Consider the following 27,116-nt stretch of genomic DNA (forward strand, 5'->3'; position numbering starts at 1 on the left):
TGTTGTAATCCTCAATTCTCTTCATAACACTTTTCGATGGAAAAAAGTAGACCAAATGCGAGCTCACCATTGTCATCAATAGGAGAGTAATTCAAATCAAATAATTCGTGAGCATACACGAGAAATTCATGGCCGCAAGAGTGGACACCTAACAATGATTGTGACGCATTCGGATAGAAACTATTGGTTCGTGTTACAACTTAAAGATCATTGGTAACTACAGCTTCAACATCAACTTCTTTCTGGGCTTGAGCTTGAGCTTGGGCTCTGGCTTTAGTGAACTCACCAAAGTTATCATATGTGATTTTCCCTATCTCCAGTTTCAAGTCTTTGAAGATCATTTAGAGAAGAAGTGAGGCTAACAGGCAGGGCAGACTGTGCATCAGCAATCCAGTGGGATGAAGCTTGCCCTCTCTTCTGACCATCTAACCGCGTGGCGTGTTCCTTACTGAACCCTTTTTCCTCACCTTCAAGAACTAAGCTACGTAAGTATTCGGCATTTGCAGGCCCTGTACACTGAACCATTTTCGAGAATGCGCTTTCTCTGTTAACTAGCAGTTCCTTTGGAGTATTGTGTTCTAGAACCTGAAAAAGCAACATCAGAAGTTATCTAGTCACCAGTAATGAGTACCTTCATTTTTATTCCCCAATCCAAAGGCGACTTAATCAAGCACAGTAAAGTATATAGTTGGTAAATATTTGCCAAGTCACTCTCACAATGGAGTGAATTTTGCCTTGAAGATATCATATAGCTACAAGCAATATATTGAATGAGATGGAAATTTTGCAGAAAGGAAAAGAAGCCAGAAATATGAAGGAATAACATAAGTGAGAAGGAGCACCTGACCAGCATCAAGTACAAGAATCCGGTCACAGTCGATGATGGTATTTAGTCTGTGAGCAATAATCAGCATGGTGCAAGATTTGAATTCTTCACGAATGGTTTTCTGGATAAAAGCATCAGTCTTAACATCCACTGCCGCAGTTGCTTCATCAAGAACCAGAATCTTTGACCTTCGCAACAATGCTCGGGCAAGACACAATAACTGTCTCTGCCCAACACTAAAATTCTCCCCACCCTCCAAAACCTTGAGGCAGATGATGAGAAAATTATTTCAACACTTGACTTCTAGCTTTGAATAATATATACATAAGTTTCTTCATTCACAAAAGGTTGTACATATTAAAGTTTACTTTAAATACCATTAAAAGCTAAATAGACATAGAGTTCAAGCAAATATTTGCAGAAACACTTGATTTCCTTTTTATTTTTTACTATTTTTCTATTTAATACCTCTGCATCCAGACGGAAAGTGTTCCTCAAGATCACATCCTTCAAATGTGCCCTTTCTAAAGCCTGCCAAAGGTCATCATCATTGTGCTCATTAAATGGATCCAAGTTTAATCGCACAGTTCCTGGATAAATTAAAAACGGCCATAAAGATGAGAAACTTTAATGTTGGATAATATTCTCTAGCAAATATTGTGACATAAAAGCACAATAATTTAAAACTTAATACGAGCACTTGGCCGTGAACACTCAAAAGTTAAAGTGATTACCAGAAAAAAGAACAGGGGATTGTGGTATAATACTAAGAACCTTCCGCACGTCTGTCAGTCCAAATCTGGCAAGATCACAACCATCAATCAAGATTCTTCCTCGTTCCAGCTCTACAATTCGAAACAAAGCATTCAGCACGCTGGATTTCCCCGCACCAGTTCTTCCAACTATCCCTAGCTTCTCACTTGGAGAAATAATAAAGGACAATCCACACAAGACAGGTGGAAGTTCAGGTCTATAACGTAGGACAACATCCTCAAATTGAATTGACCCAGATGATGGCCAACCAGGTGGAGGACGGTGGCTCTCGATTATGTCTGGAGCCTCTGAAGGCAAATTGATATATGCACCCACACGTTCCACAGCATTCAAGCTGTTCTCGGCTTTGCTTGCCTGTCTTAAAACACCACTCAATAGCCTAGTGATATTTAATGTATAACTGAGAAGTAGGCCCATTGTTGATGCAAATGCTGCCTTGTTTTCTGCTCTTCCATTCTGCAGAACAGCGATGGTTGCTGTTAACCAAATAAGGAGGCCTCCTAGTGTTTCTAATCTTATAGCCAACCAATGATTTGAACTAGTATTTGCCAGAGTGAATCTGATATTATTATCCATGGACCTCCCAATAACATTGGCAATCCGATCATAAGCTTTGTATGCACGAATGGATGAGAAGCCATCGAATGCTTCTCTATATTGTGCATAAACAGGTGATCTGGTAATAGAATCTAAGCGTTTTACTTCACGAGATGTGCTCTGCAAAAGCAAATGGTCATTGAAATTTGTGAAGAGAATAGCTGTGCTAGAAGAAAGACAATAATCGGCAAAGAATACTTCAATGTCAAGAAACTAAGGTAGAATACTTGCTTATATACATACTGAACTAGGAAAATAAAATGGCATTTTCAGATCACAAATTGAGTGAAAATTATGATGCTGGACAGAAGTCTCAACTTTCAACCTATGTCATTTGGACATTCATTTTCCCAAAGTACCAGCGTCCAAAAAATACTCAAACATGGTATGAGGTCTGGTCCTCAAAATATATGGAAAAACTTAGGGTTCTATTGGATGGGCGGTGCATTTACCTCCGGTAAGGTTAAAAACAGCAGTGGCGGTTAAATTAGTTACTGTAGCTGTGAGGTAAAAGATTCCACCGCACCACACCAATCACCCATCCAAAGGCATACTTAGAAAAAATTGAGCATAAACATATACGAGGCTCACACCCCTGGGTCCAGGTAATATAGGTCTCTGGTAATTAAAAAGTATTTTTTTTTCTTAAATTTCCATATGTAACTGACAATTGTGTAGCATACCTGATAATATAGATAGGCTGCATAAAACAAGATGAGAAGTGGCATTATGGCCCAAAATGAAAATATGCTCACGATGCTTATCAGCGTAAAAGTTGAAAGAAGCTGCCACAACTGATTCAAAAACACATCCATAGAAGTGGCAACATTACAATCTATATCACCTAGATCTCTTGAAAACCTATTGATTACTCGCCCAATTGGATTAGTCTGGAAAAACAACATTGGAGCTCTTAGGATGGAATTTAGCATCATATCATGCAATCTTCTGGCTGCACCGAGACTTGAAGTAATAAGCCAAAACGAGTTTGTCAGCGTCACAGTTACCTGAATCCATTTAAATGGTAAGCAACTCATTGTAATAAGCACTAAAATAAAAGATGAAACAGCTAATACTTTATGAATCAATTTTTGGTTCTGGCAGGAAGACAGACAGACCAGAGAAAATGCCTAATATGTTATGCTGTTAAGACTTCTTGGAATTCTTCTCCATATCACTGCATTCATTGCATATTTTACAGTATATAAAAGTTATGTCCTACAAAATTACTGCTCATTTAAAAAGAGAACTTGTTCTTTGAATAATCGTATTGAAAGCAAAGCCATCGCTTTTACCTGTCTTGTTAAGATAAGCAAAGAATAAATAGATATCAATACAAACCACTTGTTAGATGCAGATAAAGATGCACCAACCTGACTAAATCCTAGAAGCGCATAAATGAGAATGTAAAATTCAGGCTTATAACTCTTTGAAGCACTCCTATCTGTCCAAAAGCGTAACCACATGCTGCTTAAAATTCTAAGAACTTCAGTTGAAAAGTAGAATGTAAAAAGTATCATAACCACCCATAGGCCTCCTATAGCATCCTTATACCTGCAAAACAGTAAAAGAAAATAGGTTCTATGCCTATCTCAAGTTGAATTGATGTGAAGTGCAGTTGATTTACATGTGAATTATGTTAAGCATCTAACCTCAAACCAATTGTCAATAGGTGGAGAAACTCGACTCAAACAAAAAATCATAGGAAATCTAATAGTTAATTGATGAGAGATAACACCACGTAACATTGTATCATTTGGTAGCTTAATAGGGGCCTACACATGGACAACCTCATACCTTTTATTTTTAGGAAACCTGTGTTAAGATTTTTTTTTTCTTTAGTGTCATTTTAAGTAATCTCTTATTTCCAGTATCTGATTCTTTTTTCCTTTATTACGATTTGATTAGATTTTATTTGATTCTTTTTTCTATCTCCATTGTCTATTTAAAGGGAGGACAGTTTTCATAAAATACAGAGAGCATTCCCCTAGCCTTTTTCTCTCTATTTCTTTAATAAGATGGAAGAAATTATTAAAATCAAATTTAATATGAAAAGCATGAGGTTTAGTGTACTAATGAGTATAGGGTGTTATCCTATATTACCTCATAAGAACATTCCAGCTGACCAGACCTGTTTCCCTTTCTTCTTGCTTTACAAGTATAGCTGTCATGCCTTTCCTCCTGTTTGCAGCATTTGCATCTTTTGGAATATCATTTATCTCATTCTCAACCATCTTATTGGAATTTGGTTCTAACTTTTCCATGTCTATGTATCTTCCATCGACCTTCCCTTCTCGTTTTTCCATTTTCCCAGCATTTTCCATCAACTTCTGAAATATCCTTCCTTTTCTGGAGACTTCCTCAAAGGTACCCTCTTCTTTAATTACACCATTAGAGATAAGAAGGATGTAGTCTACATGTGGAAGAAAATGCAGCTGGTTTGTGACAAGTATTCTGGTTTTTCCTTGTAATTCTTCCTTGATACACCTGTTGAAAACCTGCAAATGACTTCAGATTAGACCATATAGCATAACCACAAGAAATCAATTTTGAGATCAAAGAAGGTTGAATGTTCAAATCCAAAAGGTTGAAAATACATTAGAAAGAAACTGGAATTGTGGAAAGAATATATGAGAATATTTGCGCTTATATTCTTTGGGTTTCCTGCTGCTATTTTTCATTTATGACTTTGGAGCTACTTTAAGCCAACTTTATTCAAAAGCTTCCTCAACCTTGCTGGAAAAGAAGTTATAGATCTGTAGTTTCCCACTGGAATCTTAGGAGTCTATATATATTATGTGATCTTTACATAAAAAAAGAACTATCCTCATATAAGATTTCAGCACTGCTGCTCTTATTTCTTCACCTAGGTAAATCTCATTTCTTTACCTTAACTTCTAAACCTATCAAATCTCACACAAAAACTAAAATTCTTTGGCTATGTCCACCATTTTTACCTTATTAACCCAAACACTTAGCCTCAAAACTTAGTTTTCTTCTATCCAACAGAAGCCCTAGATTCATATTAGTTTGATGCAAACCTTCATACCTCCATGTAGAATGTGAAAGAAATTGCATTTATCAGAGTAAACAAGTTACCTGTTCTGCAACATGAGCATCAAGGGCACTTAAAGGGTCATCAAATATGTACACATCTGAATTGGAATAGACAGCTCTAGCCATGGAAACTCTCTGTTTCTGCCCACCACTTATATTCACACCTCTTTCACCAATCTCAGTGAGGTCATGATCCTGAAGGACAATGTTAAATAGTTAAGGAGACATTCCATGATAGAAAAAGAAATTACAAGATGTTTTAAATCCACATAACAGGAAGGATGTCAAGATCCTGCTGTAGAGCTGTCACATCAATTGTCTTCCAATACCGTTCTAGTTGAAAGCTAGACCCAAACAAAATGTTGTCACGAACCTGTTAAAATAAATTTTAAGTTCATAAGCAAGCATGCTAGTAGAAAGGAAAATTTCTTAGTCAAAGAATATTGGAAGATGTAGAAATTTGAAATGAAAGTACACATCAATAATGACCATAAGCAACACTGCAACTTACAGTAGCATTAAAAATCCATGAAACTTGAGGAACATAAGCAACAGTCCCTCTTATAACGACACTTGAATTTGCATCTGGAGGAAGCTCCCCTAGAATAGCCGATATAAGGGATGTTTTTCCTTCTCCAGTTCCACCAACAATTGCGAATAAGCTGCCAACCGGTACATCTATATTGATATTTGATAAAGTGGGCTTCTCTGCCTGAAAAAAGAAAAAAAAAATCCAAATTGTCTTTATCCAGAAAAGTAGCTTCTTCCAATATTAACAATGTTGAGGTTAATAAGTGCACGAGATCTTCCTCACTATAAAGCAGGAAGTAGTGCTTGGTAAATCACTAAGCTGCTATTGCTATTTCTGAATTATCGTGTCCTATGTAGTATATCCAAAGCTATAATTCTACAGTCGATCCCTTCAGACAGTACATAATATCTAACAAGTCAACTTGCTTTCCGTCTTTCCATTCAGTTACAGAGCATGAGACAAACCATATTTATCGACTGATGATTAGTAAAACCCTTCACAAGCAATATTAAATACAGAGTTCCAGTCTAGAAAGCACTTGACTCATAATTTGAGAGGTATAGAAACAAGAACAGAACTTTGAAATGACCTTTAAATCCCATGAAAAGTTTCCATTCTTAATTGAGATGGCTGGAAGCCCTGGCTGAAGAGGTGGATTTGGTGCTAGAACTCTCTCTTCAGCTAAGAAAAGCTCCTCAAGACGTTGCAACGATATATTTGCCTTTGCAACCTAAAAAACAAGTATTAGACTGTCAAGAATCCAATAGAAGCTATTTAATAACTCCATTAAGCTTAATGACTGGGGAATCTTGAAAATTGTAGCAATTACATTGCAAATAGTGATCAACTAAAAACTAAATACATACACCTTTTAAGCTTGTTTCTCATTCATTGCCGTAATATCATAAATTTTCTTAGCCATCTATCAAGTTGATGAGTGACAAACCAGTTTTATTGTCTGGCCAACAGGTTGATTGTTAAGTACTTTGATAAATCAGAACAACTAATGAAGGTACAAAAAGTTTACCACATGAAACTCAATTCTCAATAAACGAAAAATAAATACCTGAGAAACAAACTATAAAAGCTTCCCCTCCAATAAGATTTCAGCAATGAAGAATATACAGCTGTAAGCCAATTCAATTATGCTAAATATAATGATGTAAGGGGTGAAGTAAGTAAACCTGACTTAACAAATTAGGAAGACATTCCAGAGGAATTCGTAGCAATGCAAACAATGAAAGCGATGTGAATGCCCTTGCCGGTGTCAGATCCCCACCAAGCAAAGTGAACATCCCAAATGAAACTACTGTTACAACAACTGGTATGCTGTTCAATATGAACCTGTTAAACTGCAACAAAAGGCAACTTATTAAAACAAAATATGGTAAAACAGTCATAGTTTTTGTAGCCTGAAGACTAGCAGCATGAATAGCTGCCGCAACAAGAACAATTTAAGATTAGCCACATAGATAAATAAGCATTAAAGTGTGTTTACATGGCATGCAACTTGCATTACTGACATACATACTATAACATCCAGTTTATAAATCATGGATTTGTAGTCACAAGATAGGCCACCTATTCCCGGAAACTTGCTTAAAATGGAGGTTCAAATATTATGGTGGTGGCCACTGGCCACCATAATCACATTTCCCTTGGAAAAGAAAATATATCAAATGATGAAAGCATTGCATGTCCAGGATTATGTTTGATGACCAATAACCGCATTTTCCAGTGCAAAAGCAAGTGCAACTATTGGTTAAAGATAATTTTCACATGCCAACTAGAAACATCATTTTATGTTTTGGAATGTCCAATAAAAAACACACAGACACTCAGAAGCAATATTATAATTCAAATATCATACAGCAGATAGTAGTTGAGCTCTTTGAAGCCATGATAGCTCATCATTCCGTATACTGTGAACTCTAGACTGAAAGCATTTCTCCCATGCATAAAATCTGAAAAATTATCAAGCACAGATCAGTAATCACTGTCAAATATCAAGATAATATAGTGAAACCTAAGGAAGTGCTTTCTGAATTTGACCATACTTCACAATGTCCGCAGCAGATAGAATTTCATTTGTAAGATTGATTCTCCTGTCAGTCCACTCTAGTCTTTGCTTAGTCATCTTTTGCATTTTGCTAACCACAACAGTCTGTCTCCATGTGTAAAACAGAGAAATCAGTTAACATATGATCAATCATCAGATAGATGGTTTAAATTATTTCATCTTCAATGACAATAGTTATCAGAGGATCATTACCATGGAAAATGATTTCCCAATTTAAAATCATTTTGCTTGCCTTGCTGGCAGATTTCTCAGTGAGACAACATTTAATCTAATAAATTGGTTTTTCTAACTATGTCATTCTTTGATGCTCTTTTGCTCTCTTTCTTTTTTCTCTCCAATAGAAGTAGACTGCATGAGTTATGGAGGTTGGTTATCAGTAAACTTCATGGACAGGGTTTAAACTACAATTAAGTTGGCAGAACATCATGCCAATGACTAGCGTCAACTTATCAAGTAAATTCCCACTTTGCTAAGAAAATGAAATTGTCGAATAATGTGGTAACATCTGTGAGTGCTTTTGTTTTGGTGGACAGTATATCAGAGATAAGTATTTTAATTTTGTAGGATGCTAGTTACTAATAAGTTTTCCTAGTTTGATAGGATCAAAAATTAATTCCAGTGAAATCAATTCTCCACATGGTATCAAATGTTTTTGGTTCTTTCCTTATAAGTGTTTTTTTTCTGGTCGAACTCTTGCTTCTCATGTTTAGTCCATGGTATCAGATGTTTTTGGTTTTTTTCCTAAGTGTTTTCTTTTCCTGGTTGAAATCTTGCTTCTCTTGTTCATTCCATGGTATCAGATTTTTCTGGTTCCTTACTATGAAGAGTTTTTTTTCTTGGTCGAATTATTGCTTCTCCTATTCTATTCCCAAGTCCTTTCTTTCCCTATCATGTCAGACTCAACCAAAATCAGTCTTATCATAGAAACTACCGTGATTTAAAACACGGTTGCTTTAATCACTAGAGCTGGAGATTTACAAACATCCAACCGATTTGATTGAACAGTAAGGATTATTTGAGATGGACACAACTGGTTCATACATTCTTGAAGTCCGAGGGAAACTAAGTCATTTGTTGGTCCTCCGAAAGAAGATCCTAAATTAGAGGCATGGATGAACAAGATTCCATGTGATGTCTTGGTTATGGGATTCAATGCTTCCAATGATTAGTTATACATGTATGTTCATTTCCTCTACCAAGGAGATTTGAGATGCCATTCAGCAAACATATTCCAAGTGTCACGTAAGCATTTTTGAGAGTAGGAGAAAATAGAATGATAGGAAGGTTGAGAGAAATCAGAAAGAAATAATAAGAGAGAAAATTGTATCTATTCACTAATTGCCTTCCCCTTCCCTTAATTGGTGCTTTTGATAGGATTTTGAGCCCCTCTCCTGTAGGAAATAGAGTAGTCATACCCTAACATCTTAGCTACACACTATTGCTGCTTAGGAGTAATTGCTTATTGATAAGACAAGAATCTCAAGCTCTGATGATCAGTCTTGATCTAAAAGTGCCTTCCTACCACATAGGGATGCCACTTCTTCACTGCTAGCAATACTACTAGCATTTCCTAGTCATATATGAACAAGGCTTGATCTCTAATTCCCAGAGCCTTACTGAAGAGAGCCACAGGTCTTCCTTTTTGCTGCAATACTACCCCAACACCTTGCCTACAAGCATTAGTCTCTACACAAAATGTCTCCTGAAGATCGGGTAAAACTAGCACCGGAGCTTGGCAAATGGCTTCCTTGAGTTGCTGAAAAGCCCATGTGTGAGATCAGTCCACTGCCAGGGGACATCTTTTTTTAATAAAGTAGTGAAAGGTTTAGCCATGACCCCATACACTTTGATAAACTTCCTGTAGTAGCCGATAAGCCCAAAAAGCCCCTTAGATCTTTAACAGACTATGGAGTAGGCAAGTTGAGGACTCCTTCAACCTTAGATTGATCCATGCTGATTGTTCCTTAAAAAATAATGTCCTAAATATTCAATTTGAGTATTGCCAAACTTGCACTTACTCTTTTTTGCAACCAACTGGTTGGCTCTCAAAATTTGCAACACTTCTTTCACATGTGTCATATGATCTAACCAACTTTTAGAATATACCAAGATGTCATCAAAGAACACCAAAATTGATCTCTTTAGCAACTATTTGAAGACAGCATTCATCAAGGATTGAAAGCTAGAAAGGGCATTGGTCATGCCCTTTGGCATGACCATGCTATTTTATGGATGTGTCTCTCCTACATCCGGATTGGGTGGTAGCTAGACCTCAAATCCAACTTGGAAAAGCACTACTTGGCTTGGCCATCTATGAGCTCTTCGATTACAGGTATGGGAAATTTATCCTTGATGGTCAGTTGGTTGAGTTGCCTGTAGTTTATGCACAACCTCCAACTGCCATCTTTTTTCTTCACCATTACTACTGATGATGCAAAAGGGCTGTTGCTATCTCGAATTATCCCGGCTTGCAACATCTCATGTATGAACTTCTCAATTTCTGCCTTTCACACTGCTGGATAACTGTAGGGTCTCACCTTAACCACATTTTTCTCATCAAGTAAAGGGATTCTGTGATCTTGTAGTTGAGATGGGGGTAGTCCTTTTGGTGTCCAAAACACATAATCAAAGTCTGCAAGAAGTGCCAACATATTTGAAAGTGTCTATGTAGAAGACAAAGTCAATTTTGTCTGAGCACAAGTTGCAAGTAGCATAGGACAAGGCCCTTGACCTACGATACTGAAACATTTAGATAACTGTCCAACAGACATAACTTGTAAAGCACCAGGGATAATGCCTTGGAGTACAATTCTACCCTTGGTAATCAAATTGCATAGTCAATGATGAGAAGTTCCACATGATTGAGCCTAGGGATAACAACCACTAAATGCCCAATACAAGGTCACATCCCTTCACTAGTAATAACATGAAGTCAATAGTGAAACTACATCCTTGTGTGATACGAGTCACAAAAGCCCAAATTCTTGAAGGCGAGGCCCAATAAGAAGATTCCAAGCCCAATCAAGAAATCCACCCATACTTAGTTGAAAATCAGGCCAAATTGTTAAAGTGGCCCAAGTTGTAAAGTTTTATTTTTATTTATTTATTTATTTATTTTATTTAGTTTAAATTTTTATATTCAGTCCAAGAGTCCCAAATAAAAGACCCTTGGCCGAATTTCCATATTAAAATAATTAGGAGTTTTTTTAGTTTTAGTTTTAGTGTTCTAATTAAATTAGGAAAACATTTGAAAGGCCTATTTATATGGCTTGGCCAGCCACCCTACATGACATTACAATTACATTGAAAATTTCAAATTTGATTTGAGTGAAAATTCTCTTTGAGTTCTTCAAGGATTTTCTCTTGAGTTTTCTTTAGAAGTTGTTTTAACAATCTTTTTGATTGTGGGAGCCATCTTCAACCTTCTTCTTGCCATTGATATTCTTTGGAGGGGAGATTAGAGCCGTTTGAAGGGAGTTGTGAGATCTTTCGAGATTTCAAGGCTTCTTAGGACTTATCTTTTAATTTCTTACTGTCAATTCTTTCTTTATTTCTACTTGTGCTGAATCATTATCTAATCTATTTTCTGTTCTTATTGTGTTTTCAGCCTTTTTTCTATCTTAAGGAATCAGCCCAAAAATCCCCAATTTCTAAGGTTTTTCCATACTCTTTTTGGGTGAAATTAGATTGTCGAAATTTGGGGAAAACTATCTTGATGTTCAATTGGGCAGAATCACAATCTCCTTGAGGGTTTCAAGAGCCCTAACACTTATTTCTATTCTCAATTTGATTCTTTGCTGATTTGGAGATTTTATTTCAGATCTGAAAATTCAAAAATCTAATCTTTTAATTTTCTGTTTCGTTTCAGATCTAATTGTTTAGGATTTTCGTAGGAGTTTCCCGTGACTTGGCAACTCGATCTTGGTCCGCGCGCAACCCCGTATCATTTGGTATTAGATTTTGGGCGTTTTGGGTGTTCTTGGTTGATTTCTAAACTGATCTCTATTTTTTAAAGCATAAACGGCAGTTTTACCCAGAAAAATTGTTTAAAAAAATTCATTTGAGTGGGTAAACGTTGTCCGATTGATCTGAAATTTTACATACATATTTTTGGCACTGTGATTGAATATAAAAAATTTATTCCCGCAAAAAAATCAGTCAGAAAAGTCAAAAAATAAAAAAATACGAAATTCAATAAAAATTTAAAAAAATATTTAGCGGGTTGAATTTGGTGCCCAAAATTTCCAGATCAAAAATTCAATATATAAGGACACTCCAGATTTAATTTCGTGATTTTTGGAGATCGGTAACACCTCGAACGAAGTTGTCAAGTTACTCCGCAGTTTTTCGGGTTTTCTGTTTTCAGCAATTTTTATTGATTCTTAGCTGTAGGTTTTCATTTGTTTCCCTTTATTCTTCCTTTACGTTATCTAACACCTTCTTGTTTCTTGTGTTAGTAGGATTTAAACGTGTGCACAACTTCTTCCTCGGTGCAACACGAATCAATTGGTGTCTCGTCAGTTTTTGGCATCCTAGTGCAAATTAGGATTCTTTGGTAGTTTGGTTCACACTCTCTAATTGGTTGATATAAACTCTGATAAAGAACTCACAAGATTGAATTCGACCTCATTGAGAATTTGATTTTTTCTTTTTGAGTGATTAACGGTGAGGTTTGATAACTTTTATTTTTGAGTGTTGAGTGTTTTGCAGGTTTTAAAAAAAATGTCTACAGGTGATAATACTAGTGACATATTTAAAAAATTCCAACAACAGTTGGACGAACAGGCTGCTGCACTTCGAGCGTTGACTGCTACTATCAATGAGGTGCGGTTGAATCAAGAGCCTCAATATCGAGATCAAATTAAAGACGATGTGGATAACCAGCCTCCTGCTCATAGGCGCGCTCCTCGGCGTGTCCCTAGAACTGATTATGATCTTCATGATCGTGGACAACCCTCTTTGGCAAAACCAAAGAGCGAGCAGCAACGAGAACATCTCTTTCATACTCGCTGCCATGTACAAGGTAAGCTTTATAGAGTTATTATTGATGGTGAAAGTTGCTCGAACGTAGCCAGCACGACGATGGTGGAAAAGCTTTGCTTAACCACTACCAAGCATCCACGACCTTATCAACTACAAGGGCTTAGCAACGAAAGCCAATTTAAGGTCACTCAACAAGTGCGCATCGCCTTTTCTATCGGTAAATATCAAGACGAAGTCGTGTGCGACGTAGTACCTATTCAAGCCTGCCATTTATTGCTAGGAGAACCATGGCAACTGGATCGAAAAGTCACTCACGATGGTCGTACCAATAGGTATTCTTTCAAGCATCAAGGAAAGAAACTTACCTTAGTGCCGCTCACTCCGAAAGAAGTCCATGAGGACCAAATCAAACTGAGAAATTCCGTTAAAACAAGTGAGGAAAAAGAAAAAGAGAATGAAAAAGAGCAAAAAGAGATTGAGAGTGAAAAGGAATGTGAAACAGAAAAGAAATTTGAAAAAGAAGTTGAAGAAAGAAGAGAAAATGAGTTAGAAAAAGAAACAAAAGAAAAAGACGAGGAAAGGCTAGTGAGGAATGTTTCCACTAACCAAGATATGAATTTTTCTTGTGTTGCTACTTTTCAGGTTCCTGAAAGATCGAAAGATAACTTTCAACTTCAATACCTCTCAAATGAAAGACGCTTTCATACGATCAACTTAGGCAAAGATGAAATCACACTACATGATCCCGAAGGTAAGCGAGGTAAGGAAATTTTAGAAACCGAGTCCAGTGCAGATTTGAAAATTATTGATAAAACTTTTGGTGACTTAGTTCTTAAAAGATCCCCTCATTTTGATCCGATTAATTGTTACTCTTCGATTGTGGTTGATAAAGTCATTACGAAAAGAAGCGTGATTTGTTATTCTCTTGATTTACCTTGTGTAAAATCCTCGAATTTGTCCAAATCTGTTTTGGAGAATAAGGTAACGAAATTTTCCAAATTTGTTTTCAATTTATATTCGTGCCTTAAACAGTTTATGTGGTTGTACATAAAGTTTGAGTTCCATTTGACAAAGGTTAACTCAACAACGGAGATTCGACTACACTATGCCCCCGATGAGCGAAGGTTTGTTTTAAATGAAAAAGGTAAAATCGACCCTTATTCTTCTACTTATCGAGGTAAGATGCTTGAAACCTTTGAAACACTTTTGTACTCCTCGGATAGTGATAAAGATCGTGTTGATGAACACTTAGATCGAAACGTGCTTGACTGTCCTATTTTATTTATTGATGATCTATCTGTTTTGATGGTTGATAAAAAGATTCTTGTTTTTGATAATGCATGTGTGAGTGAATCTATAGACCGTCGATTAATGCATGGTATGATTATGCAACTCTGTGAACCATGTGAATCTTTTCAAATACCTACTTGTGACGATTATGTTTACCATTTGATTTATTACTCGCAATTTATTCATGGTTTGTGGGAACAATGTGAGACGACTGAATGCCTTAAAACATGTCCATCTTTGTTTCAAATATTTGACGAGGCAGTGGTGAGTAAATTAGATTGTTTGCATGGTAATCTGAATCTGTCCATTCACATACGTTATACCTGTTCTGTTATGCTTATGATTGGACTACAAGCTTGTTTCCGTTGCTATTTACTATCTCATGGCTATTCTTTTCAGTGGACTCAATTGCCATTAGTCCCGTTCGATAGAGGAAAGTCGAGTTCATTTGATTTTTTAGATTCGAGGACGAATCTTTTTGAGGAAGGGGGGAATGATACGAGTCACAAAAGCCCAAATTCTTGAAGGCGAGGCCCAATAAGAAGATTCCAAGCCCAATCAAGAAATCCACCCATACTTAGTTGAAAATCAGGCCAAATTGTTAAAGTGGCCAAAGTTGTAAAGTTTTATTTTTATTTATTTATTTATTTATTTTATTTAGTTTAAATTTTTATATTCAGTCCAAGAGTCCCAAATAAAAGACCCTTGGCCGAATTTCCATATTAAAATAATTAGGAGTTTTTTTTAGTTTTAGTTTTAGTGTTCTAATTAAATTAGGAAAACATTTGAAAGGCCTATTTATATGGCTTGGCCAGCCACCCTACATGACATTACAATTACATTGAAAATTTCAGATTTGATTTGAGTGAAAATTCTCTTTGAGTTCTTCAAGGATTTTCTCTTGAGTTTTCTTTAGAAGTTGTTTTAACAATCTTTTTGATTGTGGGAGCCATCTTCAACCTTCTTCTTGCCATTGATATTCTTTGGAGGGGAGATTAGAGCCGTTTGAAGGGAGTTGTGAGATCTTTCGAGATTTCAAGGCTTCTTAGGACTTATCTTTTAATTTCTTACTGTCAATTCTTTCTTTATTTCTACTTGTGCTGAATCATTATCTAATCTATTTTCTGTTCTTATTGTGTTTTCAGCCTTTTTTCTATCTTAAGGAATCAGCCCAAAAATCCCCAATTTCTAGGGTTTTTCCATACTCTTTTTGGGTGAAATTAGATTGTCGAAATTTGGGGAAAACTATCTTGATGTTCAATTGGGCAGAATCACAATCTCCTTGAGGGTTTCAAGAGCCCTAACACTTATTTCTATTCTCAATTTGATTCTTTGCTGATTTGGAGATTTTATTTCAGATCTGAAAATTCAAAAATCTAATCTTTTAATTTTCTGTTTCGTTTCAGATCTAATTGTTTAGGGTTTTCGTAGGAGTTTCCCGTGACTTGGCAACTCGATCTTGGTCCGCGCGCAACTCCGTATCATTGTGCCTTCCACTAAACAGTTCGACATAATCCTTGAGTAGTCAACCTAACTCCATTAGCCACCAAAACATGAAGTTGGGTAGATTGCTCCACTGGTAAATTCAACCTCCTGACCAATTTGGAATCCAAGAAATTATGTGTACTACCTGAATCAACCTGAATAATAACATCTAAGTGACCAATAGAAGCTGCAAATCGCATGGTGTTATGCCCTTGAGAGCCTTAAAGGGCATGTAAGGACAAAACCGGGGCATAAGGGTCAAACTCTTGTTCCACTGCTTTCAATTGCTCAAGACAGTCTTGCAATCCTCAGATGCTGGACTTCTACTATCACTTTCATGTTCTGGATATGGTTCTACAATCAACTGGTAAAGTTGTGACTTGGTGCACTTATGACCTGGTTTATATTTGGAAGTACACCAAAAACAAAGCCCTTTCTTCCTTCTCTCCTCTATTTCAGCATGAGAGAGGGATTCGATATATGAGTCTTTTGTCCCAAGTTACGATTGGAAGGTCCACTCAATCTTATGAATTACCGGAGTGGTGATGCATCTTAGGTCCAAGAAATAGAGGTTTGAGCTGTCCTATTCCCCCACCTACATTCAGACTCTTCTTTGGAGACCCCATTACAATACATTCAACTTGTCTAGCTAACTGATAATCCTCTACCAGTGTTGAGGCTTAAACAACCTTAGGTACTGTCCCACCTCAGGTTTCAAATTGCAAGTGAAGGTATTTAATGCATAAACCTTAGGTAAGTGTAGCTAGTTAAGTAGACTTACAAACCTACCATGAAATTCGTCCATTGTCCCTTGTTGATTGAGAGAAACCAGCTCTGACATAGTGTCTAAGAAGTAGCCAGACCCAAAACGTTCCTTCAACCCTCAAGCATATATCTCCCAAGTCAGATGATGCAATCCTCCCTACCTTTGCACAAAGAAATTATGTCAATCCAGAGCTTTACCCTCTAAGTGCAACATTACCATTCTAACCTTGGCCTGCTCCCCCACACTTTCAACTTCAAAGAACTATTCTAACTAGGACCACCAGCCTCGAAAATTCGTCCCACCAAACCGTGGACAACCCAATCTAAAAGGCTTGTTAACCGGATCCATGAGACTAACACAAAAAGTACCCATGTGTCCTAGATTTGGCATAGGTGACACTTCCAGTTACTCCTTGCAATGGAATCCAAGAGGAGGGCTTTCCAAAATGCCCTTGCCCTTGTCTTGAGCCATTCCAGCTACACTAGCAGAAGAATTATGACCAAAATACTGCTCAAAGAGAGAATGTAGTTCAGTTCAAATCTCACCTTTGACATCTTAATGAAAATCCTTTAAACGTGAGTCGATCTTAGTAGCAGTCTAATTAAACTCCAACTGCAGCTGAGAGAGCTCGTGTTGTAGCATCCCCATCTCCTTTTATGGCCTGGAGTTGACTCCACCGTTTTCCTTGAGGACCAACCGAAGCTTTGATACCTTTTCCACGTAAGAATTTTTGAGAGTAGGAGAAAACAGAATGATAGGAAGAAGAAGTTGAGAGAAATAAAAAAGAGAAGAGAGAAAACTGTATTCGTTCACTAACTGCCTTCCCCTTCCATTGATTGATGCTTTTAGGGTGGGTAACAACCTCTCAAACAAACAGACAACTGTTCAAAAATGCACCGTTTTCATTAGACAACAAACACCCAAAACGAGACCGTTTCAGACCACCCCCTCTAAACATGTCGTTTCATTAAAACATTAAACTAAATGTTGCATTTTACAACAATTATGCTAATATAAAAAATTAAAAGAAATTTAAACATGACTGTTTTGTTGATTGTTGCCTTCAAATTCATTCCATGACACCAAGGTCAATGATGCTGCCCAAATCTATGAAGTTAAGGCAAAAATTTCAACAACCAAATAAGGGAATCGATTTGTTATGGAATATTTGAGCCTCTTACAAGGTTTATAGTAGGAAATGGATCGATACCATTAAATATATATAAGCTGTAGTGAGGATGTTGCAACCCTAAAATGGTTCATGGAAAAGGATTGCCTTCTTGACGAGGAAATATCTATCATTTAGAATGAAGAAGGAAAAAAGGGTGTTATGTTGGAGAAACCAATGGTAGATGGATTTGCTATTGTTACCAACGCTGCCAGATTCAAGGACTGAAGCTCTGCAATTGACTAAAGTTTGGAGGTGGTAGGAAACAACTAGATGGTCGCTTCTGCTTATGTTTAATCCAAACTACTGAACTTTCCAAACCATGCCCAAGGACTTTGTTTTAAGTCATACAAGGATTTCTTCAAAGATAAACTTTCCTATACTCCCCATGAGCAACAAATCTTGGTGGTTACTCCATATAAACTTCTTCTTGAAGATCTTTATGTAAGAAATCATTTTTTAGTATCCATCTGGTGTAACGGCCAGTCATGAACAGCTAGAAATCAAGATTAACCTTAATTGTAAATACCCACTTGCATCCAACAACTCTTTTCTAAGAGGAAAGTCAGTCAAGTCCCAAATATCATTTGCATCTAATGCATTTATTTCCTAGATCATTGCATCTCGCCAATCGAAATGACTCAAGGCCTCTTGAATAGTAGCGTGAATAGACAGAATCTAAAGAAGTGATTAAAGAACAAGACAAAGGGAATAGGTAATTATATAAAATAAAATTGGCAATTGGGTAGGTGTATAGACATTTACATATGCCAGATAAGAATTCCAATTTTGTAGGATGCTAGTTTTCGATAAGTTTCCCTAGTTTGATAGGATCAAAACTCTGTATAATTAGGAGACTGTAGAGTATTTTCACAATTGAATTAATTCCACTGAGATCAGTTCTCTACAGAAATTACCTGAAGTGGGACGATGAGAACTAGTATTAGGGATCCGAGAAGTGCAGCAACACCGAGTTGTTGATAAAGAAGAACCATGGCATTAATAATACTAAACGGAGCAGACCAAAATATATGAAGCTGTTGGCATACTTGCTGAACAAAGTAATAACAGTTCAAATCAATCCTCTTAACTTCCATGAAGAGATAAACGCAAGATTATGGTATTATCACTTCTAGTTGAAACCAAAAGATTAAATAAAAAATAAAGAAGAATAAGTGCATCATTTGCAACTCACAAATTTTATGCATAACCTGCAACAGTTTAAAAGTTCTCAGATTTTAACATATTTTTCACATTATAAATTTTGTTTTTGAAGAAAAGTGCCCAATATATCCCATGTTTAGAAGGTGTAATACTTCATTTAATGTTCCAAAATGTCAAATTTCAGTTTGACAGATATTGATAGTAGTAATTACTGTGAAAATTGGTTCAACAACAATCTTTTCTTTCTTCTGAATTACAATCAAAGGATCATCATCAAGAAATAAAGTAAGGCATAATTCAAAAATATTTCAAGATATATACCAATATGCTATCTTCTGTCTTCATGGTGGATTCTGATTCTGAATGCATAATGTACATTTTGGCATCTATGAACATTAGCATTTTCACATAAATTAAACAAGAGTCATACCTGAAGTGCGTTTACATCTGTTGTGATCATATTTGTTATCCTCCCAGATGGGAAATTCTTGCGAACCTCATGAGTCAATCTCAAAGATTTGTGAAATATAGCTGCCACCTACAACAGAAGTAGTAAAATATAAGGACATGAATCAATCTCATACATTAACTTCCTATTCTAGGGGCTTACATGAAAATACTGAAGTATATATTATGAGAGTGTGGAATGAGTGTATATATAGACCACTGAATTGAAATGGATAACTGAAAGGCCAAATGTCTTCAGACTAAAGCAATAGTGCTATACTTGAAAGGAAAAGGAGGCATAATTTAACACCTTCAAAATAGCTTCATGCTAGTTTTTATCTATTCTAGGATGAAGAAACATGTTACCAGAGTAGACCGTAGACGAAAACCAACACGCCAGATATTCTGCACATACTGAGCCTCAAGTAGTATAAAACATAACTGACATGAGGTGAAACAAGTCAAAACATCAGAACCATAGCAGCAGCCTTCCAAGGAATCATTTCATTGATTAAATTCTTAACAATTACAGGAAGAGGTAACAGAAGCCACAATTTTTTATCATTGGCTGAAAGAGCAAACTAAAAACCTACTTTGCACATGGAATTACTTGATCTAATGGATGTAACAGCATTTGCATGGAATGAAAAGAAAAAAAAACGGAATAGTTTTCAAAAAATATATGGATAAAAGCAATGTTACCAACGCCTATTCAAATAACAGACAAAATGAATGTCGTCAAATTTGAAAAGCCCAACGACCATTCAGTAGGTGAAAACCACCACTGAGATTCAGAAATTGTTGAAAAAACATAATCCATAGCGCAGATATCATATTATGTTATGAATTAATTTGTACAAAAGAAAATCTCAAACTGAATGATTTGATTTGTATTGAACCAGAAGTCAAGATAAGGAACATTTTCTTAAACTAGAAGTCACAATAAGGAAACACGGAATAGGGATCATACCACTCCAAGAAACATCAAGAAGGCATAGGTGTAACCAAACCAGGCAGGATCACCTTGTTGTATTGACTGCAAATTTTAACAAGAGAATTACAAATTTAACACAAGGCATCATCTCTAAAATTGGTCAATTAAAGGATTGACTACCACAAAATTTTCTGTGGCTAGTGAATGAAATTATTGTTTTATTGTTATTATTTAAAATTTCTCCAATTTCTTTAAATCTGAATATAATCATGGAACACTAGGATTGGCAAATCAATAGAAAAAGAATAAAAAGCTCAATCAAATACTCCTTGAGAAAATAAACTAACCTGTAAGAGATGGTTTAGTAAAATAGGCCCTGTATACTGACAAAGGATAAACACAACCTGTGATGTCCAAATATGAATCTATAAGCTTGTATTCAAAAGTATGTTTCAGATTCTTTACCAAACAATCAAATCTTCATGAAATGTTAAAACCCCATATGAAAGTGACACTTCATTGAAAAAAAGTGAACTGTCCACAATGGACTCATCCAGAGATTAAATATAAAGAATTTTAAATTTAAGCAAAAGAATAAAAAGGCTTGATCAAATACACCTTGAGAAAATGAGATTATCCGCATTATACCTCAAGATTAATATACCCAAGACACATTGTCACGACCTAGCCAGACCAATCAGACCTTGTCGTGAATGCATAATCAGGAATTATCCTCTTTAGGCATCCACAGGTCCCTCAAGGTTTTGCCACCCTCAAGTGCTCCTCCACAGATTCCAACCGACATCCTCACATACAAAAGAGTGCACTCTACAGAACAGATAGATTTGGTATCTGTTCTAAATCTATCTGTTCTACATAGTACTTTCCTTTGTGTGTGAGGATGCAGGTTCGAATTTATGGAGGTGCAAGGGTGCCAAAACCTTAAGAGACCTACAGATACCCAAAGAGGAAAATTCTAGATTATGCATTCACAAAACTGTCTAACTAGTGAGGCTAGGTTGTGACATTAAAAGACACCTTTTTTATGTCATAACCCAACCCAGCCAACTGGGCCACATCGTGAGACACAAACCAAAATTGTCATTTTTGGGTACCCACAAAGCCCTCGAGGTTTTCTCAACCTGAGGTGTGACTCCACAATGTCAAACCCACATCCTCACACACAAAGAGTGCACCCTGCAGAATGGATACCAATTGATTTATGGGTACCCAAAGACAGTTTCGGATTACAACCCTACTAAATATATACATGGAGACCCATACCTAATTGACATAAGAATCCCTGAAAAATAAGGATTAAAATTGATTTTGTTTACAGAAAAAAAGGAAAATTATCTAGAGCTCTAACTACGGAAATAAATTTAAATTTCCATTGACCTTAACCAATGCCATAAACTGCTCACACAGAATTATCTATTCTGACAATTTTGATTTAATTTTCTTAATTTCTTTACTTATTTCAACCTATGTAGCCTGCATAAATTGTCTGACCTCTGAGTTATATATACAACACATTAATCTTCACTTTCTATCTCAGTAAATTCTTATTTTTCGTCTATTTTCATTACTAGAAACGTGTGAGAGGAATGCTCATTACCTTGATAACACCTCCCCACCAAAACCTGCATTACTCATTTAAAAACAAGAGTTTCAGTGACTCAGTATATATGAGACAATATGAAATTTATACTTGATAGAGAAGTTCTCAGGATGCATAAGTTTTCATTACAACTATACAGAAAAAAGAAAAACGAAATGATGTAGCTAAAAACCTTCTTCCTAAGCTATTATTCAAAGCTCTCAAAAGCCATGGCTTAGATCTTTGGTTTTCTTTGGCCCAACATGTATCAAACCTGCAAAATAAAAATTGTTATCATCGGGTAGCTGTGCGTGCAAGAAAATGCAAGGGAAGCAACAAAAATCCTAACTTTTGAATCAACGTTTCAGTCTGATCCCATGTATCTAACTTCCAAACATCATATTCAGTGATAGGTCTTCTATAACCTTGCTGCATGAGGGGAGTAATCCATCCAAAAGAAATTCCTGCCATAGCATAAAGCAGCAAAGTTTCAAAAACTCATAAGATTGTAGTAAGCATCCCTTACCAAACATTCGCACAGAACTGATGTTGCAACATGATGCTTACAGTTAAAACTCAACTCAACAAAACCCAACTCTTTCCTAGTAACCCCACTAACTGTAACCTGCTATATGGCCCTCTTTGGATATAGACAGGTGGAGAAAAGTTAACATGGTACGGGGCCTCAACCCAACTGTCTGTCTTAGTACACAAGTGAAATAACCTAAAAGGAATACCAAGGACTATTATGCACTCTTCAATCTTCTTGTTAGACACTTATCCAACTCGTCAAGTGGACATGGTATGGGGCCTCAACCCACCAGATTAAAGGGAAAATCTAGAAATTACGGAATGCACCAGTGTTGGACACCTACCCAGCTCCAACACTTCTGATTCTGAGCAACATGGCCCAAGGATACCAGGCTACTAGTAAAGAATATATATATATATGCATGTATACATATTAATTATATCCATTCCACAATGTAAAGCATCCCAAAACACAGGTTGCTTTTTCACAGTCCAACCCAGTCATGACATAGTTAGTTATAGTTCCATCAAAATGGAGCTTTTCAACAGATAACTAGCAAGCCTACCGCTATTTTAACTTTTCTCGGACTTGCAGAACCATCACCAGTCCATCGGAGTACTTACTTGAAATAAAGTTGGCATGCCTCTCAGGGCAAATTTGCTCTCTTCCAGAAAGTGGTTTATATTCTTCATCATCATATGACTCATTTTGTACCAAAATATATCCCGGACAGGGATTGAGATTGGGAAAATAAACAAGTAAAAGAATCCCAAATAAAATCTGCATCAGAAAATAAGCACAAGTAAATGAAACTGCTTTAAAATTACTTGAAAACAAAAGCATTTAAGAAAAGGGTCCAGGTTTTCTGTCCCACCTAATTTAATTTTAGATCGCACAAGAAAGTATTGGCATTTGATCTGGAGCTTGAACTTAATTACTTCAAACCCAAGAGGTTATAAAGGCCTAAATAAATTTGGGAGCAATCTGGACAAAACACTAGTAATGATCTCTCCACTTCGGTTTTAAGACCAAACATATTTTGTCAATATATTATCTTTTTAGTATATTAAGTGGAAAGAATGTAACGAAGAAAAAAAAGGAGGTTGCCTAAATTGATGCCAAGTCATGTCAACCTAAAGAGACATGTAAGTGGTTAAATGGCATCAAGGCAAATATAAAAGCAGGAAAACAAATATTTTATGGAGACATTGGGAAAAATAGAGTAGGATTTAAGGAAAATATACACAACAAACCTTGCAGAAAAAGGTACTGATGCTCAAATATATGGCATAGCTGCATGAGCAAACAAACTTGTAATTGTGAGTGGCCTAGCGACATATTTAAGTACAGTATATTTTATCTACTCAGGCCCAAACAGATAAAGATTAAATAGATGAACGTGAGGAATCTAGCCTGCGGAATAAATCCTTCACGGGCAGAATGAGATTGAGTAGCACAATGTTGCCCAGAAGAACATAAACAATGCCAAAACGCACATACCACCGAAACTCACAGATGTAACTTTTTGTTTCCAACCTTATCATAATAAGCACAGAGCACCAAGCAGTAGCCTCAATGATCAAAGAAGTTGCCTGTAAGGGAGTAAATTACAAAGCACATACAAGTTTGAGCAAGCTGCTGCATTGCACATAGTAGATAACCAAGTTGAATTCCGAGAACTAATGGTAACATCTAAGAATCACCAGGAATCAAGTAAATTAAATTAGATGAAATCAGAAAATAAATTCAGTACAAGTATACCAGTGGTCTGGTTTTTTAGCCATAATAGTAGCTATAATGGTCCTCAAAAATTTAAACTTAGAAATAAAGAACCTATTCCACTAAAGTTTAGTAAAATATTCTTGATTGTATGGTGTTATACTAGAAGATAAAGTCCAAGCCAGTAAGGCTACAAACAAGTACAGCACCGCCTACAAGTTTGAACAGAAACTCACCTCATAGGGAGCAAGACCAGTCTCTCCATTCAAATTAAAGATAGAAATACCCATCAACAATCTTAGTAGCGGCTCGATGGTACAACAACCAGCCAACAAACCAAGTATACAACTATAGCATTTTGAACTCAAAGAAAACCTCTGAACTTTGGAATTCTTCTTTATCAGAAATATCCGATAACAGCACAAGCCCAGTAAAACCAAATGAGAAATGGAAATCACCATGGAGTTGATAGCACAATATGTGTATACACCAAAAGCACCATCAACCACTTTTGTCCAAGCCGTATTTGCCACTGGCTGACAATACCAAACCAAGGGTTCAAATGCCATCACCAGCAGCCACCTGAAAGAGAGGGAGAAAAGAGAAGTTTGATTAGACATTTACTCAACTCATCTTCTCCTTCTCATGATAGAAAATAAGAAATGTAAAAGGAAATTTTGTGCCTAGTTGTTTTTACTTACTACACAGTCCTTGCTCTTCAAACAATGTTCTATCTGCATTAAAAGAAACAGCTTCAACATTTAACAAATTTGTCGCAAATGGTAATCCCGTATACATTCCAACAGAAATCATACAGAAAATGAGAATAACAAATGGGTAACTATGATCCCAACTAAAACCACGTCCGGGCATAAAGTAATACAAAACATTTTAATTTATAATGTTTCAGAACCAAGTCTATAAGACTGTAACTCAGACGAGGAAAATGGGATTAAAAATCAAAGTTCCAAGTTTCAGCAACCATCCCCATCTTTTCATAAAGGGTATATATGTACAAAATACGAAGCATATCAAACATTTAATTCAAGATAAACTATGAAACTTGTTCCATTACTAAGCAATTATGAAACCCAAGCACTCAGATTCGTCTTTCATATCCCGCAACAAACACAACAAGAACGAGAGCAGCTAATATTGAAAGATACCTCTAGGCTACAGGGACTAGGACATGACAGTGTTCTTCTGGGAATTTGAGTATCGTCGTCCAGCAAGCCAGTTGAAGTCAGTAGGAAATGGAGGGTTCAAGGTTGTTTCCATAATATATATATATAAGAAATAAGGCACGGCGGCTTAAGCTGACGACTGAGGCACTTGTACATTATTTTATTAAGAAAAACGACAGAGACGCATGAAATAAAGAAAGACCTTTGTCTTTGCGAGTCTTCCTTACAATCTATCTTTACTAAAGTAAACATTTTCCGGGGGTGGGGGGAAATGGAATTGCAAAAAAGAAGTTTCCGCTTAAAAAGAAGGAAAATTAAATAAAGAATGCACGATTACGATTAAAGAAAGACTGAAACCTTGACCTTATTCTCTAATTCCATCTTTCTTTAACACTTTTTACAAACCCTAACGCCTAATAGATTTCCGATTTTCGACGGTAATCTTGATTCACGTCTTCCATAGTTGCGACCTTTTGGCTTGAAATGTCATTTCCCTTTACCCGTAACCATAAGAAGCCCGTAAATCCGTTCAGGCAATGGCGCCACTTTCATTAGTCCGCCAAGAGGGGTATTTTTTTTTTAAACTGAAGTAAACCACCTCAGTAGTATTTTAGTTTTTCTTATTTTGATGACTTTATTTTTTTTTATTTTTTTATTTTCATCATCTTTTAAATTCATCTCCTCTTCCGTTAATTTTATTTTTTATTTTTTAAAATTTATTTTCCCTTTCTTTACTCTTTATTATTTTTTTCCTTTTTTTCCTCTCATCTCATTTTCGTCACTTCTTTTTTGCAGCACTCTTCCTTAACCATCGCACTCTAGTAATGCTACTAGTTGAAAAAGCTCCCACAACCCATATTTCCTTTCTGTTTCGATCTTCTTGTTCAAATATTCTCAAAACCCACATGAAAGTCACGAAAATACTAAGTCAGTTTTGAATTTTTCTTGTCTTGATCTATCACCTCAATTATTCGATTTTGTGGCTCTCCTTGGACTAATACACTCCCATCACCTTTCAGATTGTCAAATGGAATCTCAAAGCTTTAAACCTGAACTCAAACCGAGATAAGTCCCCTTCTTTTTTATTTTTCATTTCCTTTTTCCTTTTTTGTTGAATACTGGCCTTTTTCTTTATTTTTTGCAGGCTTGGTTTAGCTTCTTTGAAATAATAGGGAACAATTCTTTTTTTATTATGTTAGTTGAATTTTTCGTGTGTTGGGTTTTTGGTATAGGTGATTATTTATAGTTTGAGTTTTGAGTGTGGTACTTAAAGCAATAGATGCTTCTAGGTTTAGTGCTGAGGAAGGTAGGGGTGGAGGCAATGGAAATGAAAATGATGTAGTGTCGAAGAGGATGGTGATAAGAATGTTGAGTGGTAAGGATCGTGCTAAATATAATGATGGTGGCGAGGGATTGGAAGTCGAGAGAAAAGGCCAGAGAGGGGGATGTGTAAGCTTGTTATTGGTGGGTTAGACAATGAATGATGGGAATGGTGAGAGAAAAAGTATAAAAGATTTAACAAATGAACTTAACAGAGATAGATTTAACCGTAGTAGGTACAATCATGACCAAATTATTTAGAAATAATTATTATTTAAAGTGATTAAATAAGATGATTTATTCAAAAAAATGATATAATAATTAAATATGACTTTAGCTACAATGGTGAAATTAAGTTGTTAAAAATCATAATGTTTGGGTTTGATTTTTATCATGCACACATATTTTTCTAAAATTTATATGAAAAGGCAAAAAGCACTTTGTAAAAATAAGGAGTTTTTGATAAATTTTCCATTGAGTTAGATTTTAAATGAAGGGCTCAATAAGAATCTTAAATATTAATATTGATACTAAGTTAATCTTAAATATTAATATTGATATTAAGTTTAAATTAATTAAAATTTAGGGTAAACTAAACAAATAATCATTCAACTATGATAGTGTTTTTATTTTAGTCACTCAACTATAATTTTTTTTA

At 36.0% G+C, this 27,116-nt stretch overlaps 1 protein-coding gene and 1 long non-coding RNA gene across 6 annotated transcripts; one reads left to right on the forward strand and one right to left on the reverse strand.

The window, feature by feature from the left end:
* On the reverse strand, positions 1-25,762 carry LOC107945207 (ABC transporter C family member 12). Of its 5 annotated transcripts, none has more exons than XM_016879091.2 (28): positions 25,502-25,757; positions 24,656-24,688; positions 24,191-24,536; positions 23,649-23,827; positions 23,489-23,528; positions 22,859-23,015; positions 22,053-22,167; positions 21,897-21,977; positions 21,722-21,746; positions 20,451-20,507; positions 20,140-20,205; positions 19,536-19,610; positions 19,153-19,260; positions 18,476-18,610; positions 7,844-7,950; positions 7,657-7,750; positions 6,971-7,138; positions 6,376-6,516; positions 5,766-5,966; positions 5,529-5,627; positions 5,297-5,449; positions 4,301-4,695; positions 3,571-3,751; positions 2,881-3,204; positions 1,561-2,317; positions 1,295-1,416; positions 843-1,088; positions 1-585 (listed from the first exon to the last, which is right to left on the reverse strand). In XM_016879091.2, the coding sequence occupies exons 3-28, from the start codon at positions 24,521-24,523 to the stop codon at positions 295-297; spliced, it is 4,650 nt and encodes a 1,549-aa protein (XP_016734580.2). In that variant the 5' UTR covers positions 24,524-24,536; positions 24,656-24,688; positions 25,502-25,757; the 3' UTR covers positions 1-294. The 5 variants fall into 5 exon arrangements, with proteins under 5 accessions (XP_016734580.2, XP_016734579.2, XP_016734581.2 ...); XM_016879090.2 differs by having other exon boundaries at positions 25,121-25,757; XM_016879094.2 differs by having other exon boundaries at positions 575-752; positions 25,121-25,762.
* A 126-nt stretch (positions 25,763-25,888) lies between these two features.
* On the forward strand, positions 25,889-26,685 carry LOC121224649 (uncharacterized). Its single transcript, XR_005922282.1, has 2 exons — positions 25,889-26,065; positions 26,158-26,685. It is a non-coding gene; the product is annotated as an uncharacterized lncRNA (long non-coding RNA).
* Positions 26,686-27,116: the final 431 nt, after the last annotated feature.

Source organism: Gossypium hirsutum, chromosome D12, assembly GCF_007990345.1.
Source record: "Gossypium hirsutum isolate 1008001.06 chromosome D12, Gossypium_hirsutum_v2.1, whole genome shotgun sequence".
In the NCBI taxonomy this organism is placed as follows: Eukaryota; Viridiplantae; Streptophyta; class Magnoliopsida; order Malvales; family Malvaceae; genus Gossypium; species Gossypium hirsutum.